Below are 23235 nucleotides of genomic sequence, written 5' to 3' on the forward strand. Positions count from 1 at the left end.
TTTCAAGTCAGATGGTTTGAAGAATTTTATTCGGTTGGACCATTTAACTTTTTACCTTGCTTTCATAATTTTTTAGTGCTGTTTTGTGGATATTCAAAGGTTTGTTTATATTTTATTTTTAATAAAATACTATTTTTTGATGTTTTACCCGGTTCACCCTTTACGCTAATCCGGATTCAGGGATCAGTTCTAAATCCTCCTTATCAAGTGTAGTCCCAATCACCACTACACCAACAAGCAATTGGTATAAAGAAATATTTCGTACATCTTAGCTCTTTTCTTTATTTTGTATGAGGTAACTAATTAATACCGTATCTAAATAATAGGACCTGTTAGACCATCGTTTACAAAAAATTATCGATTACAAGTTTCAACACTATTTCTACTAACATCATATAGTAATATGAGTAGATATTTTCCAATTTTATGTGTTGGAGTTTAGTCAATTTTCGGAGTGCATTGTTATTGTCTTAAAGCATTTTTTTTTTTTTTTAAAAAAAAGAAATGCTATCCGATTCTTAATTTCATTATCCAGCAATGATTCGGATATTAATTTAGGTACCTTTTAAATTCATGATTAAACACAAGGAATACAAAATATATTGTACTAAATATTCAATTGATGAAGCTGAAATTTCAGTGCTTAAGTTACAACAAACTAACAACAAGCCAAATGTTGTCGGTTTAATACAAATCATATTACATTATATTGACCTTATCTTAATTTGTATATATATAATTTGAGGCCAACATTTTCTAGTATAGAATAAACTCAACATCCTAGCTAATAATAATAATAATTTACTACTATAGCCAAAAACAGAGGTGTCAATATCTCTAGTACGCACTTCTACGACTGAGCAGAATAAACAGCATGGTATGGGGCTACTGCATAGTGCATATATTGACATATTATGTGCATGAAAACTTTGTTATCAACGAATAAGGACATGCAGTAGTTTAATGTACTATAGCCAAAGCAAGCAGTCATCCTTTCGTGTCGTGTTTCGTGTATAGACGACATCCATCCACGCTCTTGGCATACAATTGTAGCCAAATCTTCACCTTCAGTATAATTCTCGAGGTCATGAGATCAAGTCTTTGTAAGATATGTAGGTACTAAGGTGAAGTATATAATACCTTACGATACACATGCACTTAGAATGGCATACTCATTGCATGCATCTTCTATGAATTTGCAGTATGATCCTCTCTCGGTGTGTGCTTAGATTGGGCGTATGTTGTGAAAAAATGAAGAGAACAAAGTCGGATGTTAAAGGGATAACCTAGTTATTGTGAAGAGGAGCTAATGATCCAACAAGGCATGATGATGGTGTGGTTTATCGTACACGACACTAGTGCTTGGTCCTATCAAAGGGGAAAATGTTTAGTAGACAGTATCAGAAACACATATACTCGGTATAAAGTAAAAATAACTCAAGTCATGTATGTATACCCAGTGTGCCAAAACCATCTCATGACGGCCTTTCTGAAATGCATTCCAGGAACGTAGCGCAACCGACAAGAGAGCCAATATGCTACACGTTGCCCCTTTCCCCTGTCAACTCGAATAATTGATAATTGGTACAAGATGTGGTAGTAATACCAGTGAACAAGTTCACGACAGTGGGGTTTTCATTAAGTGAAGCTACATCCCCTCAACTGTTCTAAGTGTGATTGATTATATCACATGAACAAATACTACTGCCATTTTGGCATTTGTTACTCAGAGTTTCAGACTGTGAAGCCAAAATAACTGCGAAGTACAGCGAATATTAAACCTGTTACATCTTATGGGAAAAAAAAGGAGGTATATTACATTGTTCATTTTAATTTCTGACTTTCTGCTTCAATGATCCCGCTGCATTGTATAAGTAAAAAAAAAAAAAAACCTTGTACCAAAAATTGTAGCAAAAACTAAAGATTCGTCTCATGCTACTTGCACTGTCTATTTAAGTGATGAATTGACATCACAATGAGAAACCCTATAGATGACATTCATGGATTGCCAAAATAAAAAAAAAATTAAAAAAAAGGGCAATTTTTTTCATGGATGTTGTTTTAAGTAGGGAACGTACATCTAATACATGCCAGTATGTCACTGCTCTATGGATCATCATCATAGAGTGTGTCTTGGGAAGGTGAGGTTGAGATCATCACAATTGGTTCTCCATTGTATTGAAATTCAGAAAGAGCCAATATGTGATCAGCCTGGCAAATTTTGTGGTTTCCTGTAAGATCAATACGTTGAAGATTCCCTGATTCAAAACAATTTAAGTACATTTCAGAACCAGATATATAACCTGAGATGAATATGATCAATTAAATCAGTGTAGAAGAACATTCAGCATTGGTAATTGCTGTCGCTATCTGAAAGTAGCTACTCCAGTTGGGCATTTGTACATTTCTAATAGTTTACAAGGTACAGGTTGTTGTACACTTCTCTGAAGCGAGGGTTCTTTCTACTAAGAACAACTAATATTTCGATTTTAACAACCCAAACCCGATTAATAGTTCCCGACTTCCCAGATTAAAGAGCATAAACAGAACATAAGCTGCCAAATGAATTTTTGATCAAATTTTGAATCCCTATACCCTTTTGGCAACAACCTGGCCCATGATAAACTCTAGCCTAGAGTGGCTACTCCAAATTAGTCTTATAGTCACTTGACAAGAATGTTGAGAATATAGGCTAACATGGAAGGTCAAAGCATGAGAGCTATACAAAAGTATATGTCGGAATCACGAGTTAATAATACTACTATAATCATATTAAAAATCACTACAAGATACTAGGAATTTGTTGACTGAAATCAAGATATATGGCTTTTCAAAAGTAGGTCTGTTTTGCACCATCTTAGAGCCATCCTGACCCTGTTCATTTTTCTCTTTGAAGGTTGATTTGAAAGGACCAAGTTGAAGTTTAGAGCTTCACTCAGACTGCAGTCCCAAACAGAATAGAACAGATTAAATATATGGCAAAGGGCAACACAAGGCAATCAATGTTATGTTTGTGTTTCTAGAGAGGGCCGGGGCTCATGCTGAGAACTATTTTCAGCATCATCATTCCTTTTGGACCTAGGAGGAGCGTTAACTTTATGTCCCCAGGCTGAGTTAAAGAGCTTTGGGAGCCTCATTGACTACTAAAATTAGAATTTGGGTGGATTAGAAAAACAGTTTTCCTCACAAATCACAATCTCATCCCAGCAGGGTGCTTAGAACATATGTTTAAATTGCTCATTCCAGGGAGCTCTTATTCCCTGCTAATCTGGACTATGGAATGAATTTTTTTTTTTTTGTTTTTGTCCAATATAGATTTTCTCTATCGTAAGAGGCCAGCTGGTCCTTCCAGTTCTATTAATGACATAGGCAACCAAAAAAGAATTTTATTTAAAAAAACACAAGAGGACTACAAACTATGTTGATTTTTGGAATGCTTAAGCAGTAAGACACAGTTCCCTACTGATAACAGGGTGACTTCTGGTACATTTCCAAACAAAGCAGTTGCTCATGAATCAAGAAGTAGAAGAAAATTACATGGCAGTGGTTACCATTTGAATTCTGCTATAATTTTCTATTATCAGTGTAGCATACCTTTAGCTGTTGTGAGGGCTGAACATATAATTTTCAAGGATTCCAAGGGCATTAAATTGTATCCTGCATGCACATCAACAAGTTCTGAAGCTCTAGAGATAAGATCCTCAAGAAATTCTGCAGCTTGGATACCCCCACGATTCTCACTGTGAAAACATAGCAATTCAACATTCAAATTGATTACAAATTATTGGAAAAGTCGCAAAAAGGGGTCCAAGAAGTACCTTATGTTAATGCTGATTAGCTTCACCACATCTGGCATATTAATTCTCAGTTCTAAAAATCCAGATGAACCTAGGCCAATGTCCCTTATATCAAGCGACCTTATAGATGAGTGCATAAAATCTCCCAGTAATGGTGCTATTTGGCTTCAAAAATATGACAATAAATCATCATTTACAAGTAAAACAACAAACATTCACCAAAATAAATACAGATTTCAGAGGAAAAAAAACTAACCTTCCAAGATCATTATCTGCCAGAGAAAGAGAAGTCAGAGGGTATTTTAATGCCAAAAGGACTTCCAAAAGTTCAGTTGCTCCATTACAGGAGAGCTTACAGTTCTTCAAATTAAGATTGGCAAGGGGAAAGTGTTCAAAAGTCTTGACAAAGTAGGGGATTAAACATCTGCGATGTCAAGAAAAGTTTCATAAAACTATAGCTCACTGTTGAAATGGGCAGGAAGTAGTCAAAAAAAAAAAAAAAAAAAAAAAAAAAAGGCCAAGACAACAAACTCACTTGATCCCTTCATCCTCAAAGGGATTGTCATCTAAATCCAGAGTCTCCAAAACTGGCATATGAATGAGTGCAGAGGCAAGGTCTTCAATATCATTCTTCCGCAAATTGTTGCCCCTATAGTAAGAGATAGATCTTAATCAAACAACTTCCACATACACGGATGGAGAGGGAACTTATTGAAGAGCAAAAAAATAGACAAAGTTTTATGACATCAATATCCTAATAACCAAACTAAAGTGGTACAAAGCTAAAGCTGCCATAGCAAGAAGAACCTAAAAAAATTGAAAACAAGATTTACTATCAGTCAGTTATTGCAGACATGATATTCATGGAAGTATTAAAGACTGAAGGTTGACACTTTTAGTTAGCTCAGAGTGCAGCTTCATCGGGGAAGTTTCACATAGGTCCCCAACAGATTGGGTCTCTTCCATGCCCAAAAGCATTCAACACCAGAGAAGCAGTTAATTGTAAACAAATTCGCATAGTGAAGTCCTGTATGAAGTCTTGATTATAATAAGGGTGTATATAGATAGATGTGGCACAATATCATTTTTCTTGGTACGGTACTTTTGCACGAGGAAATCAGCAAAATCATAGCTCAGAAAATATTTTAAGCCACTAAAAGCATGTTATAAACTAGGTTCCCTGTTCAAAATTTTGTTTGGCATTTAATACACCAGTCCAGTAACTTAAGTTTCTCATAGAGCTTTCATTCAATGGAATTCTTCCAAACAAATTCTTAGCCAAATGGGTGTTTAATATACTCCCTTACAACACATGAATACTTGTAAAACATCCAATGGAAATAGGTAGATTAAATTGTTCCATTACTTCCAAGGGTGCAAAAAACACCTGCCAGACTCTCACTGATTTGAGAATGTGAATTTCATAAATGTTTTGAATTATCTTTTTCCTTTCTTTGACAGTATAAAGTATGACTTTAACTAGATTTTGGGATATTAATCGATTTCATGTAATTACAGTAGGTAGCTGATGGAACTGTAAGAAACTCTAATTCAGAACAAAGAACCAGATTTGAATCAGATCAAGGTTGTTTTGGTGCGGAAATGACAAATTGGGAATCAAAGAAAATGAAGTTAGAAAAAGCATCCCATTGAGCTAAATGAGATCAATTGAGAAGCACTGAATTGGGAGGAAGGGGGTTTCTGTGAAAGGATTCATCTGAGATAGAGTAAAATGTTCACATGTTCCACTGTTCGTCTCATTTATTATCCAAGCACTTTTGATCAAATCTGGTAAGGGATAATCCCAAAATCTTAATAAAATCAAATTCGAACATTGATAATAGAGAGTGGAAAGTATGGAATCAAAGAGAGTTTCTAAACCACTCCCTTTGTTGGAAGTATGTTCTAGGCAATGATAGTTCATAGGATTAGATACAAATAACGAATAATTAGTTTATATGATCAGATACAAATGGATGAATTCAACTATTTTTTTCCACCATAAAACACGTGAGAAGAGATAAAGGGAGAAAAACTCTCCTTGCACAGTTGCACATCAATCTAAGTTGTCAACTCTTGTCGCGGTTTGATGTTGTGTGCCAACCATCAGAGGGGATTCAATTGAAGTTCTAAATTTTGTAACCTGGTTGAATTGGCTAGGGAAGGCACGCATCAAAGTATATCAATTTCAAGATAGATTCATAAGTAACATGTGTATCATTTGATACTTTTTGCAAACCTTGCTTTCATCATTCCAAGAACCTTGACAGCAATAACCATTCCAAATCTAACAAAAATGAAAGGTGAAAAAGCCAAATGTATTTTAATGTGAGTTAATCAATAAGTTGATGAGAATTCTAAGATATATTCGCAGAACATTTATCTTCAAGGCTTTTCATTAATTACACCATGAATAGGTTGTTCTTGTGTTGTTTTACAAAAGAGCTCTTAGGGCTTGGTCTAGTAGAGTAAGCTGAATGTTAGGCTGGTTGGTTCGCTACATATATATTTATAAGAGTACTAATGTGGATGTGTAAACGTAGAATGCATGACAAAGAACTTTGTGCTTGTGTCAAAGTTGTTGTAGATGATGAAGATTTGATAGTATTATGCTTGTAACACATTGCTTATGCTAGAAACGTTAAGTGAATTGTTTGTTTGTATTTTTTATGCATTAGTGGGCCAAGCCAAAGAGAAAACAAGCAAACACTAAGCTACAAATCGAAGTTCAGCCACCCCCACTATGTCCTCCCAAAGCCAGTCCTTTATTTCGATTGGAGGAGTAACGAAATAAACGACCCTTTCTTCGAGAAGAACACCTACATTAGCAAGAGAATTTGCTACACTTCCCTTTTTGGGAAGTTGCAAATTTATTAAGAATTCACTATATTTGCGTCTCTAAACACCATTCATACCCCCATATCAGCTAGAACAAAGCCTGAGAAGATAGTTTCAAAGTAGACTACTTTTCTTTATAGTCATCGAAATTTGCATCATCAGTTGCATCACTTCAGTCTGCACCTAACAATTTAACTAATATGATTGGTGATGGTAATACAGTCTATACCTTAAATTAAGCACACGTAAAGACTGCAAAGACTTGCTCGTTTTGCAAGACAAGGTTTGATTGGAAGAGCTGCAACAAAAATCAGAAAGCCAGCCTGAAATCTGCAGTAAAATGAAAACTTGTATTGATAATATGAACTTCACAACAAAGAGGACAAACATTTAACGTGAGTTGTTCCAAATTTTAAGATGATACTGATTAAGAAAGAAAGCACACAGTGTTTTAAATAGGCGGATGATAAAGTTTGCTTACATTGTTATCTGACAGTTCTAGGGTGGAGAGAACAGATGAAGCATCAAGAAGTGCCATGAGAGTCAATTTAGCATAATTTCTCCCAATATGGTCATCACAAAGGCTTAATGACTCCAGTGATCTGCAGTGACAAGGAAACTCAACAAAAAGCAAATCTGATACAAGAGGAAAGATGATTGAGAAGTAAAGCGCCATATTAATGATTCCATGAGCTTGCTGATTCGAATTCACTAAAAAATGTTCCCCAACATGAGTCTATGTCAAGACAATGAAAATACTCCAACTTCAAGTAACAAATTCTAAGAACAAAATAGGGAAATAATTACAAGGAATGTACCTTGATGATAGAAAGGAGACGAGCTTTGGCGGAAAAGACGCAGGATTTTCTTCTAAAAGTTTTGATGCTTTCACAGAAAAATGTTTCACTCCATGTGCTTGTGTACCTTCCATTTCCAATGTATTACAGATTGCCTCCAAAACCGCCAATGAAAACTTGCAATTGACAAATTCCAGAGATGTTATTGTTTCTCTTTTCTGGTTCAGTATCATGCATAATCCATCATGCTGCAACAACATATGACATACTCTTAGAAAACACCAGATGTACATACAAATACCTCTTTCAGTCAGATAATGGCACTTTAACACACATTTTCTTTGCTGTTTCTGTTATGTGAAAAGGATCTATATCCCATAATCAACCTTGTACCATTTCACTGCATAATATTCAGTGGTATAAAGAAAGAATTAAATATTTGTCTAGATGGCACAGCACAGCCATCAAAATTTAAGATTAGAATTAGGTTTTAATGTTTTATTTTGAGCTCCCTGAGTAAAACATACTGAATCAGAAGTTACCTATTTCAAAAGGATTGACAACTTTCAAAAACACATTGACAATACAAAATAATGGTTCATAAATAGCTGTCCATGGTGACAACACATTTACTACTTGCATCTACTAATATGGACTCAATTAATCATTGAATAGGTTGAAACTTCGAGATAAATGAGCATTCACTCTTTTGCAAGCACTGAAATTAGAGCCAAAGTACTCGAAAGAGCCTACAGTTATTGCTTGAAGGAAATGATATGTTTATTTTATATAGTGTTTTACCCCCGTCCCTTGGTCATAATTAGGAGTATTTTTGGCTATTTAGAGCCATTTTTATTACTAATATATATTTTCTAGTGTTCTCGTAGACTTGGTATTATTTTATAGGAAATTGCAAATTTGGAGTATTTTCCCGGACTTATAGCCACTGCGAGCATTGGAGAAATATGACTGTCTTCCGTAGCCCAAGACCGGTTAGAGTCGTCAAAACGGTGATTAAGGGCTCGACAAAGAAAAAACTGAGGCAGAAGGAAGGAAGACACTCCTTGCCCGAAGGTGCGCCCGACCGGGCGCGAGCAAGTCTCCTTCAGCAAAAAGGCGGGCCCGGCCGGGCGAAGGTCTGCTCGGGCGCGTGCTTCTGGAGAGTTTTTTCGACGACTTTTACTTTGTTTTTAATTAGGAATTTTAGGCTTTTGTATAGATTCGTTTTGGTTAAGCTAGATACGATTACCTTTTTTCATTAGTTAATTTCTCAGATTTAGTTTTAAGCTTTAGATTATTTCTCTTGTTCTCTCTATACACTTTTGGTTTATGCAATTCATTAGTTTCGTTTACTTTGGTAATAATTTCTTCCCTTTTTATTTTCAGGAATTTAATTGCTTTGTTTAATCATGTCTTGTTTATTTGCTTTGCTTAGTCTAGATTTAATTATGTGTGAGTAGTTTTATTTCTAGGGTTGTGAGGATCCATAAATATTATGAAGGGGTAATTTATTATTCTTGATTGTCAATGCTTGATTAATTTCCTATTGATTGATTTGATGCTATGCAATTAGATTAGCCCTGTTTTATTTGTATGTGTTTTGCAAATTGATTCGAGATTCGAGAGATGAGAATTGATGCTTAGGCTTACTTTCAATAGGCAGGTTAATTTATAAATGGTTAAATCAAGATTCAAAAGATGCGATTTAATGCCGGTAGATTAATTTTGTGATTGTAATACATAACAAAAGCCCTTTATGATCTGATTAATTGATGCATTGATGATTGATTATTATGTTTACCTTGGAATATTATTTAAGAAAATTTGTAAATAATAATCCCAACCTTGCTCCATTTTCTTTTAATAATCCCAACTTTAGATTATTCAAGAATAATCCCAACTTTAGGGGTTGTTTTCTTTTTTCAATTAGAAGAGTGGCCATCGATCAAGATTACAAACTCGACGCAACGTCAGCGGCTCATCAATCTCTACGAATGCGAGGTAATTACCTCTCGGTGGTTACAGCGAGATACTCTTGAAACTTTAGGATTATTTGAGCATGTTAGAATGTTTATGAATGACATAGGAATGCGTAAATTTGTTTGATATGCATTACCCCACCTATCGTGAATTAACATGTGAATTCCTTTCCTCTTTGAATGTAGTTCAATCAAACAATGGTCCTGTTATGCATTTTAGGTTAAACAATATAAATATTAGTTTAACTTATGTTGAATTTGCGAAATTGTTTGATCTTGATCCCCTTCCCCCTACCCGATGGCATGAGAACTATAAATCGGATGATATATATTATGCTTTGACGGGTATGCCTTGCCCGAACTCACAACATGTCAGTGCACGACACTTTCACAACCTCGTCTCTAAAATCTTCCAAAGGTTTTCGGGGATTTGCTTTCTAGCTCATCACGAACCTCACAACACCCAAACCAACGACCTAGCTATCCTAGGACACTATGTTTATGGGTATGGGAAGTTAGAACATTGTCAAATATATCATTACTCACTTGAGTAGGCACGCCATCGCTTGTAGTGGCACTACTAAGACCCCTATTCGCTTTGGAGGCCTAATTACTAGGATAGCAGTTAAAAAGGAGGGGTTTAATGAGTCTAGAAGTGAAGGGTTTACCAATTGTGGGGGGGAGGGGGGGACTCTTATGAACTTAGCCTACTTTCAAAGCTTGGATTGGGTCAAGCCTAACCAGACTTTAGAGTGGCATGTAAGGGTGGGAACGACCCCAATACCCATCTTTCCTCTTCCTAACCCGGAGCTAACCGCTTTTCCCCTGAGGCAAGACTCTTACACTAATGACATTCTAGTTGCCCATGTAAGGTACCACCACCTCATGTACCTCAACCACTCCCTAAACTTGATCCCGAGACTATTTGGGACCTTTTGTGAGCAGACTAGGGAGATTTTAGGAGGAAGGTAGGCTCCCTTGACCAAAGACTAGGGTATGTTGAGAGGAACCAGGGTAGGGCCTTCTTTCCCATGTATGACAACTATGCTCGTCGTGGTGTTATTCTCGACGATGCTATCTACTCAGAGTGGTACCAGCCACCACCCCAAGGGTATGTGGATCCCACCTTCCTAGCATTTACACTGACTATTCCTCATTTGCTGGCTATGGCCAACACTTTCCATTTGGGGGGTTTGGGGGGGGGGGGGGGGGAATGTTGACCCTAATTATTTTGGTGGTAGTTCTTAGTGGAACGATGGATGAGGATGGTGATGATTAGCTATGCTAGGCTAATTCCCGAGTCAATGAGGACATTGTCTGATTTTGGCTTGGGGGAGATTTTTGGATGTAGGTATCTTTCTTCTTCTCTTTCTTTTATTTTTGGTGTGTTTAGTATAGTTTTATTGCTTTCTAGTTAGATATATTGCTTTGAAAAAAAATTGAAAAAATACAAAAATACGATCCAATGAATGATAAATCATGCGTCCCTGTGCCCCATACATGAAAATTGTTTTAATTCTTGGTATATGATGATGAGTATTGTGGATAGGTTAGCCGTGATTTGATGTTTGATTGCTTGGATATCTTAGCATGAGTCAATTTTGCCCAACTACTTGTGAATATAGTGCTTGACTAGTTGATTTGGTGAAGAATGTGTGTTTGTTCCTGGTATGTCAATGAAGTTGAGTATTGGTTTTAACTTTGAGTAATGTTTGTTTGCTCATTTTTATGCACATTGAGGAGGACGAAGGCGTTGTTCTTTTTAGGTAGCCTTGAGACGAAAATTAGATACATTTGTTCCCTTTTTGATACCCATATTGTTGCCTTGACTTTTTGTTGTTTATTAGCCACATTTCAAGCCGATTTTTCCCATTGGTTACTAGTCCCAAACTTGACTTGGGGGAGCTATTAGTGAGTGAGGTGAGGGAGTTTGTGGTGTTGAGAAGTTTGTTTTTTTTGTTTTTTTTTTTATTGTGGTTTATTTTGATAATTGTTGAAAGATTAATTCTCTTGAAAAAATAGAACATGATGTTGAAAAAAAAAAAAAAAGAGAAAGTTCAAGAAAAAAGAATGAGAAAAAATAAGTGAACTTCAAGAAAAAAAAAGAGAAAAAAAATTATGTGAAGTTCAAATGTTCTAAGAGAAGGTTGTTTAAAAGAACAAGAAATTTTGCGTTTTAATGAAAAAAAAAACAAGTGTTAAAGAGTTCAAAAGTTTATTGGATTCGCTTAAGTTCTTAATTATAATATTTTTATGAGCGAGATTGTAAGAGTTAGGAATTGTTGATATAATTGGATGTTTGGTGAACTTTTGGTTGAGTTGAGTAGTATTGGAGATGATTTATTTGGTCATTATCTATTTTGACCTTGGTTTTGATTGCTAGGATTTTGACTCCCTTAAGCATTGCTTTTCTCTCACATTTTCCTAAATATTTCCTACCCTTTACCTTAGCCTTACATTACAAGCTTTAAAGACCTTCCGACCTGGTGCATAGAGTTGTGTGAATGTGAAATTAGTTATTTATCAATGCAAAGAATGATTTGATATATTTTGAGTCGACTATTAGGTCGAGTAAACACACGAGCAGTGTTGTGAATTGGGAGGGCATTGTTCACATATAAAGGGTTGGGATGGAGAGCGATCGAGTACATCTTTTGCTCACCACATAAATGAGAGTTGAGTGTGTGAGCACCGATCTTGAATTCTATATGCTCTTGTGGTTTGCTCTATTTGACAATTGTTAGGAAGGATGAGTAGTTGGATGGATTTGATTGGTTGGCTTTGATGCATACTTGTTAGATTTGCCTTGAATTGGTTATACATGATTTTGATTGATTTTGGGGGGAAGTATGTTTTATTTGTTCATTGATGAGCTCTTTGCCTTGGGACAAGCAAAGGTTTGACTTGGGGGAGTTTAATATGTTCATTTTATATAGTGTTTTACCCCCCGTCCCTTAGTCATATTTAGGAGTATTTTTGGCTCTTTAGAGCCACTTTCATTACTAATATGTATTTTCTAGTGTTCTCGTAGATTTGGTATTGTTTTATAGGAAATTGCAAATTTGGAGCATTTTCCTAGACATATGATAGCCACTGCGAGTATTGGAGAAAAATGACTGTCTTCCGTAGCCCTAGACCGGTTAGAGTCGTCAAATCGGTGATTAAGGGCTCGAAAAGAAACCGAGGCAGAAGGAAGGCACTCCTTGCCCGAAGTCGGGTGCGAGCGAGTCTCCCTTAGCAAAAAGGCGAGCCCGGCTGGGCGAAGTTCTGTCCGACCAGGTGCGTGCTTCTGGAGAGTTTTTCGACGACTTTTACTTTGTTTTTAACTAGGATTTTTAGGCTTTTGTATAAATACGTTTTGGTTAAGCTAGATACGATTACCTCTTTATATTAGTTAATTTCTCAGATTTAGTTTTAAGCTTTGAATTATTTCTCTTGTTCTCTCTCTACACTTTTGGTTTATTCAATTCATTAATTCCGTTTACTTTGGTAACAATTTCTTCCCTTTTTATTTTCAGTAATTTAATTGCTTTGTTTAATCATGTCCTGTTTATTTGCTTTGCTTAGTCTAGATTTAATTATGTGTGAGTAGTTTTATTTCTAGGGTTGTGGGGATCCATAAATAATATGAAGGGATAATTTATTATTATTGATTGTTAATGCTTTATTAATTTCCTATTGATTGATTTAATGTTATGCAATTAGATTAGGCCTAGTTTAATTATATGAGTTTTGCAATATTGATTCGAGATTCGAGAGATGGGAATTGATGTTTAGGCTTAGTTTCAATAGGCAGGTTAATTTATAAATGGTTAATTCAAGATTCGAGACATGCGATTTAATAGCAGTAGAGTAATTCTGTGATTGTAATACGAGAGAAAACCCTTTATAATCTGATTAATTGATGCATTGATGATTGATTATTATGTTTTTTATCTTGGAATATTATTTATTGGTGAACCTATGTTCTAGGCTTTTATTTATTGATTTCTCCCTACTTTAATTCTCCTTAGTTTAATTCAATTCACAAATATTTAGTTACTTAATAATTTAGATTATTTTAATTAATTAGGAATAGAAAGACTTGTTTCTTTGTGGACTCAACCCTACTTCCCTATCTGCTTTAAGCAAGAGAACTTAGGTAATTCTTTTGATTAGGAGATACGACATTATCCGGTGAGGAAACTTAATTTTTTTTTTTTTCATGTTTTAGGAAAAGGGTCCATATTCTCCATAAAATGGGACAAACATAGTCTAGTAAAAACAATCTAGGGGTTATTAGATAGTTAAGTATTGTTAATAGTGTATTGACAAACTTTAATGTTTTACGGGGTTTCAAAACTTTAAAAGACAACATCCAAATCAAGATAAAAGGCATTCCATTTCATCAATTTTAATTAGTTCAATATGTAGTTTAATGCTCGTTATCTTTATATCTATCTATTACTACTTGGAATCATTGCCATATATCTGCTTAAACTACACCAATTAAATAGTTCTTAAATGCCCTGGCCAGTGTCTTAACCCATAAAGATGCTAGATAAGTTACTTTGTCCTGTGCTAATTCAGAACATAAGAAACTCCAGAAAAGACACGGGAAATTTTGCTCCAACCAAAAGCACCACAAAATTGGCATAAGAGCATTTCACCTCTATTGTGCCTTAACACCTTCTTTCCATTGTCCTTAACAAACCTTGAAAATTAAATTGGGGTTAATAAACATTCGAGATCCTAGGCAAACAATCACTTCCAAAAGTAACTTGCCATTTCACAATACAGGGAAAACATGTGAGCAGGACACACTAGCGCTTCGGCAATACAAAAAATATAAGGTGAAAGAACTATAGCATCAACTTACACCATTGAAGCATGTCAGTATAATTCTATCAAAATGCCAATCTCTAAACAAAAGCTCTCACCATTAAAGGGACTTTTCCAATCAAATTTACTATCAGGTCAAACAACAGAGTAAAGACTTACTTAAAAACCTCCCCTAAGAGTTCCCCATCCATATCTTTAAATCTTATACTGCAGTCAATTGAAGGTTGAGATCCTCAAGCAAAGAAGGAAGCTCCTTTTCTCCCTCTCATGTGGAAACATCCAGATACAAAAACCAGACACAGGGGCATTATGTAGATAAGAACATTGGTGGTATAATCAGGTTATTATACATAAAAAGTTTGCCCTCCTCTTTGAACATCTATTAAAGAACAAAATGCGAGAGACCGAGAAACAGCCCCAATCTTGAACCTCAGTATAGCCGTAGAGGGAAGAATAAAGTGAACACCCCTGAAATAAATATTCATAGACAACCATGTGTAACTCTGGCAACAATTTCCTCTGTAAATCCCAACCATTTTGGTGCTAACCAGAATTTTCTCTTATGACTCAATGCCAAAGGGACACTGAATCATGAGGTGCGGGCCACGACCATCTATTCACAAACACAGTCTTTTTAGCCACCAACTTCCCAGATGACACGAATTCCAAACCCACGAGGTGATCTTTTCTAACGTCAATAGACCCAGACCACAGAAAATTCTCCATCATCTTCTCAATCCAACTATACACTCACAGGTATTTTGAATAAGGAAAGTTAGTAAAGAGTGATACTATAATTCAGTTTGTTTTCTAGTACTTTGAAACTTAAAGCAAACATACAATAAGCAGTCGTAAATGCTTTTACAATTTCACAAAAGCATGGTACATATAAAAATTAGTATGAGTAACTGCAATAATGTTTGACGCGCCAACATGAAGCTACTAGAAGAAGGGAGCTGAATATAGCTCAGACTTATGAAGAATCATAAAATTTTAAGATATAAGGACTCACGTGCATGTCGGAGGAAAGTCTCCTTAGCAACAAACCTTGCAACTTGCTGTTTGCTAGTAATTGCTGCAAGAGAGCATAATTATCAGAGAACAATATAAAATGCTATGTAAAAACCAAGAAATCAAAGCACACCCAAATATAAAAATAAATAAATAAATAAAAATAAAAAATAAAAAATAAAAACAAAAAAGGAAAGAGATACAGGGAGAGAGAGAAGCAAAAATCAATCCCAAAACAAAGAAAGGGAAGAAATCAAGAGCCTGTAAACTTGTGTTATTTCAAAGGATTAGCATTAGATAACAAATTTAACATTGAATTAGGTTTACAATTCACTAAGAGAGAGTTAGTCAGACCTTCAACAAAACATTGTAGAGTAATGCAGATAAATAATCATGATTGTCCATGTAGCATATAATAAACAACGTATGGACTTAATGGTCAAGGATTTATGTTAAGGATAATGACCTTACAAGTTAATATGATATAGATTTTTTACTTTATCTTGCTTAGGTTAATTTTTATTCAAACCCCCTGCCAGGCTTCAAAATTTTTATATAAGTCCAATTTTGTTCTCTATTCTCCTAATGAAATACAATCTACGTGACCAGTGACTGTTAATGAGATGTAGAAATTACAAGGTGTTCTATAACACTGTTGGAGTCTCCCATCATTCATATCTATGATCCAAAATAGCTTCTTCTTCACCCATCAGCGTGCTTGACCCTTTATATGTCATTTTCTGAGTAAGAATATAAGTTCGATGATCAAGATATAGAGCAAAGAAAAAATCTGGAAAATGTAAAAAAGATTTATCATAAAAAACAGACACATCATACCAAAATTTGGCCCAAACAAGATAGATTTCAAAGGGATGACATCAAAGGGGATTGTTGAGGAGAATATAAGAGCAGTTGACAACTAGCAACGCCGACAGTTAACAATTAATCTGTACAGCATAATGTGACAATCATGCTGTTAAACTTGTATACAAAATAAAAAAATTAGTTAAGAAAAGTTTAATAAGCCCTGGAAGGCCTTGACATACGACGACCAGGAAAACAGCTTGATCCAAAAGAGATGAACAAGACTAGAAGTAGTAGCTCAATCAAGGATTATTATATCACTCCTTTACAACACACATGGGCACACAGAAACCATGAAAGCAGGCTGCCAGTTCTCCCGGCCCGTCCAAGGCCCAAACCAGCATAAGTCACCTGGAAATTATCAAATTTAGAAACTTGGTAAACCACCAACTCTCCTTATGCTGTAGTGTCCTGGTATTAAAATAAATGCCGACATTTTTTTAACAAGGCTCATGTTGCACAATAATTGCAAGAGTGCAAGGTGCAAGTGCAATACTTTTCAGCTTACTTGTGACTAGTTTTAAAGAGAGAAATTTGCTTATAACTGGTTCTACATACTGCAGATCAGTATGTGCAAAAACAGTTTATGTTACTTGGACTCGGATACCCAATGTCCGACACGTGCGTGTCCAAGCGTCCGACTTGGCTATTTTGTGTGAAAATTCCATGATTTTGAACTAAAAGTGAAGTGTCCGGTTGTCATACCCATATCCAAGTGTCGAGGGTCCGGCATGGGTATGTGAGGTGAAATGAAGAGTCCGAGTAACATTTTAACTCCAATGGGAACTGCCCAATCCATATTCTGGAAAGAAAGTATCACCAATTTTCCAGAACCCACACGATCCTATTCCTCAAGTCTACAAACCAAAGCTGATTTTTAATGCTTTCTCAATGTTCCACCAAAATGTCATCGAATATCAACAACCTACACCCTTTTTACCCCAGGGCTACAAACTAAAGTTGATAATAATGAACTCTATCATCTTTGATATCTTTAACCAAAATAATCCGCAATTCCAAAGCGGCAAAGCCTATCAGCCACATCAAAAGGAACCTGTACCAAATAGAGTACGCTAAAAAGAAAATTCGGGTGAGAGTGAGAGTGAGAGTGAGTGGAAATATAAACTCTTTTTTACTTGCATAGCCTTTATTCAACTACAGGACATTGAACTCCTAACCCAATACATGGATATATACTTGAATTATTAAGTGGTGATAGGCTACCTCTTAAAACCAGCCAAGAACAAAACCTCAAGATAGACAAAATACCGTCCCTCCCCTTATTTATTTTAAAAGGACTTGGCCAGATTGATGCTATTTCCACACCTAATAAGCTCAACAGACAGAAAAGAAATACATTCTTGAACCTATGTACATAATATGGAAAGTTGGAAATTTTCCTTATGACAAACTACAAAAATAGTACTTAGACCTCCTACCCTTCCGCTAGTGACCCATTCATAAAATGGACCCACCCTCTCCTTACCCCTCCCCTCCCCCCCCCCCCTCCCCACCGAAAAAATAAATAAAAAAAATAAAATAAAAAGAATTCGTCTCCAACCACCAAACTATTTCTCAGATATCATATTTGTCAATATCAAGAAGCAAGGAGAAGAAAGAAGATAACATTGAACACACCTCCAACTTTTGAGTTTTCCATTCCAGCATTAATTACTTGATGCAAATAGCTCTAACTATCTCTAGCACAAGCTCTTTCCGGATCAATCCAGCACCACGACCCTTATTACCTATGTTCATTGTCCACTACAGATTACATTTGAACCCAAACCAGAGTCAATCTAGAGAGAAACATCAATTTGACTGACCATATATAGCCGATTTGGTTGTTAACACAGAGAATGATAATTGATGGCAATCGAAAGGGGGGAGGAGGAAAAGTGATTATCTGTGGTTTTCTGCAGCTGACAACGGCCGGGATTCTGGGATGACAAAAAGGGGGAAGGCAAAAGGATGGAAAACTGGTTAAAATACAATTTACTGAAAATAGCTAATTGATGATGAGATGTAACAAATAATGATACACAAGAGCGGGACAGAATATTTGAACTCCCTCTATAATTGAGTTGAAAAATAAAACTGTAGAACGTATGAATCAAATCCTAGGTCAGTGAAATGCTCAAACTTGACCAAAAAAAAGAAAATGGTAAGCTTGCTTGTCACATTTTACTCTGAGTACTCACTCTACTCAGACATCAGCAGGAATAACAAAATTTGTCCAGCTTACAAAAGAACGCTAATTTTCCTGTTTTTTTTTTAAAAAAAAAAAAATTATTATATCACCAATATGAGAGCACATATTTTACTTGCAGGTGACATAAAAAGAAATTTTTTGCAAAGAATACATTCAATCATTAGTTGAAGCTTTACGGTACTTATCTCTGCCGAAACCCCAAAAATCAGAAAGTAGATCAAATATTACTTCAACTAGAAGTCAAGGTTATCTACTAAGTGTGAATCATCAGGACCCAAAAGTTAATTTTCAACTAAACCTTCCAAAAGAGATAGGAAACCATCTCTGATATCAGGAAACATACTTCTTTTTACAGAAAAAGGTAACACTATTTCTGAAAACATTATTGAATCTTGACAATGTAAAGCAAATTGCAAGTTTATACATCTTTTGCTTTTCAGAACAGGAGATAGACAGCCACTTACACAAGTTTCCTTATTGCAAAATATGTTCTGAAGCCTCAAAGATCTGCAAGCAAAAGAATACTATTTAAGCACCTTCAACTGTCCCAAGATAACTGAACTTCAAATTACAACATGATATTAGCCATGCAAACAGATCTTTCCAACAACATAGATGAACAATAAAAGGGTCACCACTATATGCAAGTAAAACCTCAAAGAATAAATGAAGTGATGAAAAAGATGATCAAAAGATCTATCCCACAAAAGTATAAATTCACCAGGAAAACATGGATATGGACAGCTAATGTATTCCACCTCACATAACATCCAAAGTCTTGGCAGTGACCACGCAATCTGGAGTAATGATGCATTGATCCTTTAGTTGGTTCCTCATAACCCATGATTTTGATTAGTTCATCTGGAAGTAAATCATAACAATAGGTTAGCACATGAATATGCAAAAGCAAAATATTCAACTAGAGATTTACAACCAAGTTACGCAGCAAGATGAAAGACATATGAGCTGAATACATATTGGAACTGACAGGAAAATTACTTTTGTCAGCAAGTTTTGGGGCGAAATTATTTATATTGTCATAAATTTCTAATAAACTAAAAAGGATAAAGTTTAACAGTAGTTAGCAACACAATACATAACATACCTCAAGCTCTCATATTTAAAAGCAAGTGTACAACTTTCAGATGGGCAAACAACATAAATTACATCATGATCCAAATTTATGCATTAACTGCAGTTGAGATTAGGCAGTATCTGGAGCAGAGCTTTATGCTCCATGGGTGTGAAGTTGTGGACTAATCAGCTTGCATTAGTAAATTTATACTGCTAATTTTTTGATAACATCAAATGTTGTACAGTTAAACTATTAATTTTATGTAAATAATATTGGCTTTGTTGATTTATTATTTTCAAGTTTGCTAATGCATTTGTACAGTCAAACACTCGAGTCTTCAAAAGGAGGCCACCCAAATTGATAATAACTACTAAAAATCATTTCAGCCTTGTTTGAAAGAAATGCACATAAGCAGATCACATAAAAGTAAATGGACCCACCAGATTTTTCTTCACTATAAAAAAATATCGTACATTTACAACTACCATATAGAAATTTTTATGAAAACCTCAAACTACTACTAGTTTCTATGCACTACATAGTTATAATTTGTAAGTTATGAGATAACAAAAGGCTCAGCAGTTCCACAATAAGCCCACTCTCCGGCTTAAATTAATCAACTTCATAAAAATAGTAACAGGAATAAGTGACAGCTTAACCACACCTAAGAAAATTTTGTTGACTACACAAGTTACCTTCTTTTAATTATAGTCCTTAATAAGAATAAACACAAGAAACTGCAGAAGCATATAGATGAACACAATAGCAAACCAAAGTCAAAATGGGCAAGCTGGGCTGGACTGCTGGATCATATCATCACTTCAACTAATTAACAGAGCTTCCACCAAATGAAGTTTATCCCTTGCCCCATATTCAATAATTTGTATGGCAGATGAATTGGCTAAATAAAATATAGTGGCAGTCCAATATAATAATGATTCAAAATAAAATAAAGCCAATCTAACACATCAAAACGTCACATCCAATTAAACCTTGAAGAAAGGATCAAGCTACCTGGAATTTGAACATCCCCAACACTTCCAGTAAAAGACGGTAACATAGCTCTCTCTGCAGCTGCATCAAAGCAACTAACATTTGGGTGAGAAGCCTGAAAATAAGTAATGATCAAATGAAATTTTGATTAAAAAAAAAAAGAGCTAGCTTGTTTTGTCGTTTCACATACTTCTGAAGATGCAGTTCCCAATACTTATGTTGCCAGTCAAATGTTGCTTCACATTCCAACATACTTTTTTGTGACGAAAGATTCTCTTGGGAATGCTTGACAAGTTCAGGCCAACGCAAGGAAAATAATGCCTTCCATGCAATTTCGAACTTGCCATATCTGAGCAAGAGTACTGAATATTACAATCCAACTTTGCCGGAAAGGAGAAAGAATGTCATTGAATGAGATTCTTACCTCACACGCTTCCTTCCATTTCCAGAGCAATCATACTCAAGGTCAAACTCAGTCTGTCTCTCCAAAGGCCTGCCAGGATATTTAGAATAAAACATTAATAAATATCTAGAACTTGGGGAAATATTTCCGACACTCCATAAACGAAAATAGGTATCCCCTCCTTCGCACCTAGAAGATGTTCATTTTCACAAGGGATGATATTGATGGATGACGGGTATATAATCAACATCACTAGCCATAAATATGTCAAAATTGATGTAACAAAGACGCTTAAATAGATAAGTAAGGCTAGTCATTAAAAAGCTAATCTTGTTTGCTTAATAAACATGAAAAGCAATGCAGCTCAGCATTCCACTCGAGCTTGGTTCAAGCACAAGTGCATAACTATGATTATATTCAGCAAGCTTGACATCCGCAATAGAAGGTTAGGCTTAATCGGTCCGCAGTCCACACCCCTCTTACTGTCCAATAAACTGTTATGAATTACCGCCCTTTTTAACTCAAAGACTGAACACAAAATGAGCCCAATTCCAATATTCCTCACACTACTCTAACTTGTCAATACCAAACCAAATTCAAAGAGCCAAGCATTATTAACTCACTAAAACTGGCACATAAGCAATACAATGAACAACATACAAGATTATCTACACAAAAGCAATACAATCCCCGCCCCACCCGCCTCCCCATAACTTGATAAATTAAATAAAAAACCAAGCAAAATCATAAAAAAAAAGACAATTGAAGCGGAAACAAACAATAATATAACCTAATCAGAAGTGGGGTTTTTTTTAATTTTGTGAATTGAAGTGGAATCAAAGAGTACATACATTTGTAATTGCAATTTATGGAGGGCTAATGCAGGCAGCTTCTTCAATAAACCATCAAACAGCTCAGTGGGTAGCTCATATATACCCTGCAAAATCTCATCATCTTCCCCTGCAAAAAAAAAAATTTAAAAAAAAATCCCAAGAAAAAAGATGAAAATTTGATATACAAATTAATAATTAACTAAAATTAGGCAAAAAGAAAAATTAAGAATATAATTATACCATAAAGAATGTGATTTTGAAGGGCACCAAAGCAGAGGTTCACCAAAGATGGAGTTTTTGCCATTGTTTCGCAATAATTCAACACGATTATGCTGCAATTAGTAAAGTAGATGATGAAATTTGAAAAATCAATAAAATTTGGGTAATTAGTATTTAGTAGTAAGAGTTAAATGGGGAAAATGAGGCAGTTACCAGAATTAATGATAGTAATTATCCGCTAATAATGAGACATTTTTATGAAGGCCTGAGTTGCCATAGCCCTAAGCTTCAGCTGCAGTTGCTCAACTAATGAATAAACCGATAACGGCGTGTTTACATCATCTTATTTTTTTATAAACTAAAATTAATTTTTTGAACTAAAATTATTTTTTACTAATTTCTGTTTATTAAATATGTACTGATAGAAAGTTTTATTTAGAGAAATAAAAGAGTAAGTGAAGATGGGGAAATTGGTAGTGTTGCTCCGATAAATTTTCTTGTGCCATTTATACTTGCATGACACTCTTTATATAGCTATATGAGTTCAGAAGGGTTTGGAATCACATGAGCATTGTAACATCAAATCAATAATTGGCATTCACATTATCTTCTAACACTCCCCCTTGAATGCCCATACTTATACATAAAAAGGTATTTGTTGCCTCATTAAAAACCACGCTAGGTAAAACCCTATGAGATAAAAACCATAGCAAGGGAAAAAGAGTACAACGATATTGTATTATAAGCTTTGGTATACTACCTCGTTAAAAACCTTGTCAGGAAAAACCCAGTGGGATAAAAACCTGATTGAAGGGAAAAAGAGTGTAGTACAGATAATACTCCCCCTGATTTCAGCATAGTTCGCGAAGATGTCGCATTCCGATTTTGTGAACTAACTGCTCAAATTTCTTCGAAGGAAGTGATTTGGTGAACAGGTCGGCAAGATTGTCACAAGACTGAATTTGCTGGATATCTATTTCCTCGTCCTTTTGCAGATCATGTGTGAAGAATAGTTTTGGGGCAATATGTTTTGTTTTATTACCCTTAATAAATCCTTCAGTTACTTGAGCAATGCATGCTGTATTATCTTCAAATATGATGGTTGGGTCTTCTGTTATTGCGTTCATTCCACACTCCTTTTGGATATTACTGATCATCGACCTCAGCCATACACATTCTCGTCCTGCTTCATAGAGGGCTATCAATTCTGCATGATTTGAGGATGTCGCGGTCAATGTCTGCTTTGTTACGCGGACATTAATGTAGTTGACTCAGTCACAAAAGAACTGTCAAACTTACCAGAAATCTTAATGTAGTTGCATCAACTACTGGAGAATATGTTTCTTCATAATCAATCTCTGGAATTTAAGAAAATCCTTGGGCTACAAGTCTT

General features: G+C 35.3%; 1 protein-coding gene across 2 annotated transcripts; it reads right to left on the reverse strand.

The window, feature by feature from the left end:
- Positions 1 to 1811: 1811 nt before the first annotated feature.
- On the reverse strand, positions 1812 to 22323 carry LOC145570346 (uncharacterized). Of its 2 annotated transcripts, XM_081629394.1 has the most exons (17): positions 22056 to 22323; positions 21864 to 21955; positions 21642 to 21750; positions 20812 to 20880; positions 20578 to 20736; positions 20409 to 20482; positions 19078 to 19180; positions 18784 to 18826; positions 15245 to 15307; positions 7454 to 7680; positions 7117 to 7237; positions 6865 to 6965; positions 4333 to 4446; positions 4054 to 4221; positions 3819 to 3962; positions 3595 to 3740; positions 1812 to 2258 (listed from the first exon to the last, which is right to left on the reverse strand). In XM_081629394.1, exons 2-17 carry the CDS (start codon positions 21925 to 21927, stop codon positions 2107 to 2109), a joined length of 1857 nt encoding a protein of 618 aa, XP_081485520.1. In that variant the 5' UTR covers positions 21928 to 21955; positions 22056 to 22323; the 3' UTR covers positions 1812 to 2106. The 2 variants fall into 2 exon arrangements, with proteins under 2 accessions (XP_081485520.1, XP_081485519.1); XM_081629393.1 differs by lacking the exons at positions 21864 to 21955; positions 22056 to 22323 and having other exon boundaries at positions 20409 to 20468; positions 21642 to 21710.
- Positions 22324 to 23235: the final 912 nt, after the last annotated feature.

The sequence above is a fragment of the Chenopodium album genome, chromosome 12 (genome assembly GCF_948465745.1).
Source record: "Chenopodium album chromosome 12, dcCheAlbu1.1, whole genome shotgun sequence".
Classification (NCBI taxonomy): Eukaryota; Viridiplantae; Streptophyta; class Magnoliopsida; order Caryophyllales; family Amaranthaceae; genus Chenopodium; species Chenopodium album.

Excerpts from the sequence above, each read along its gene's own strand:
- LOC145570346 (XM_081629394.1), bottom strand. The coding sequence starts at position 21,927 with ATGGCAAAAACTCCATCTTTGGTGAACCTCTGCTTTGGTGCCCTTCAA. Across the intron at positions 21,751-21,863 it reads TCAAAATCACATTCTTTATG|GGGAAGATGATGAGATTTTG; the intron begins GTATAATTATAT and ends TTTTTTTTGCAG. Across the intron at positions 2,259-3,594 it reads AGCCCTCACAACAGCTAAAG|GGAATCTTCAACGTATTGAT; the intron begins GTATGCTACACT and ends GTTTTGAATCAG.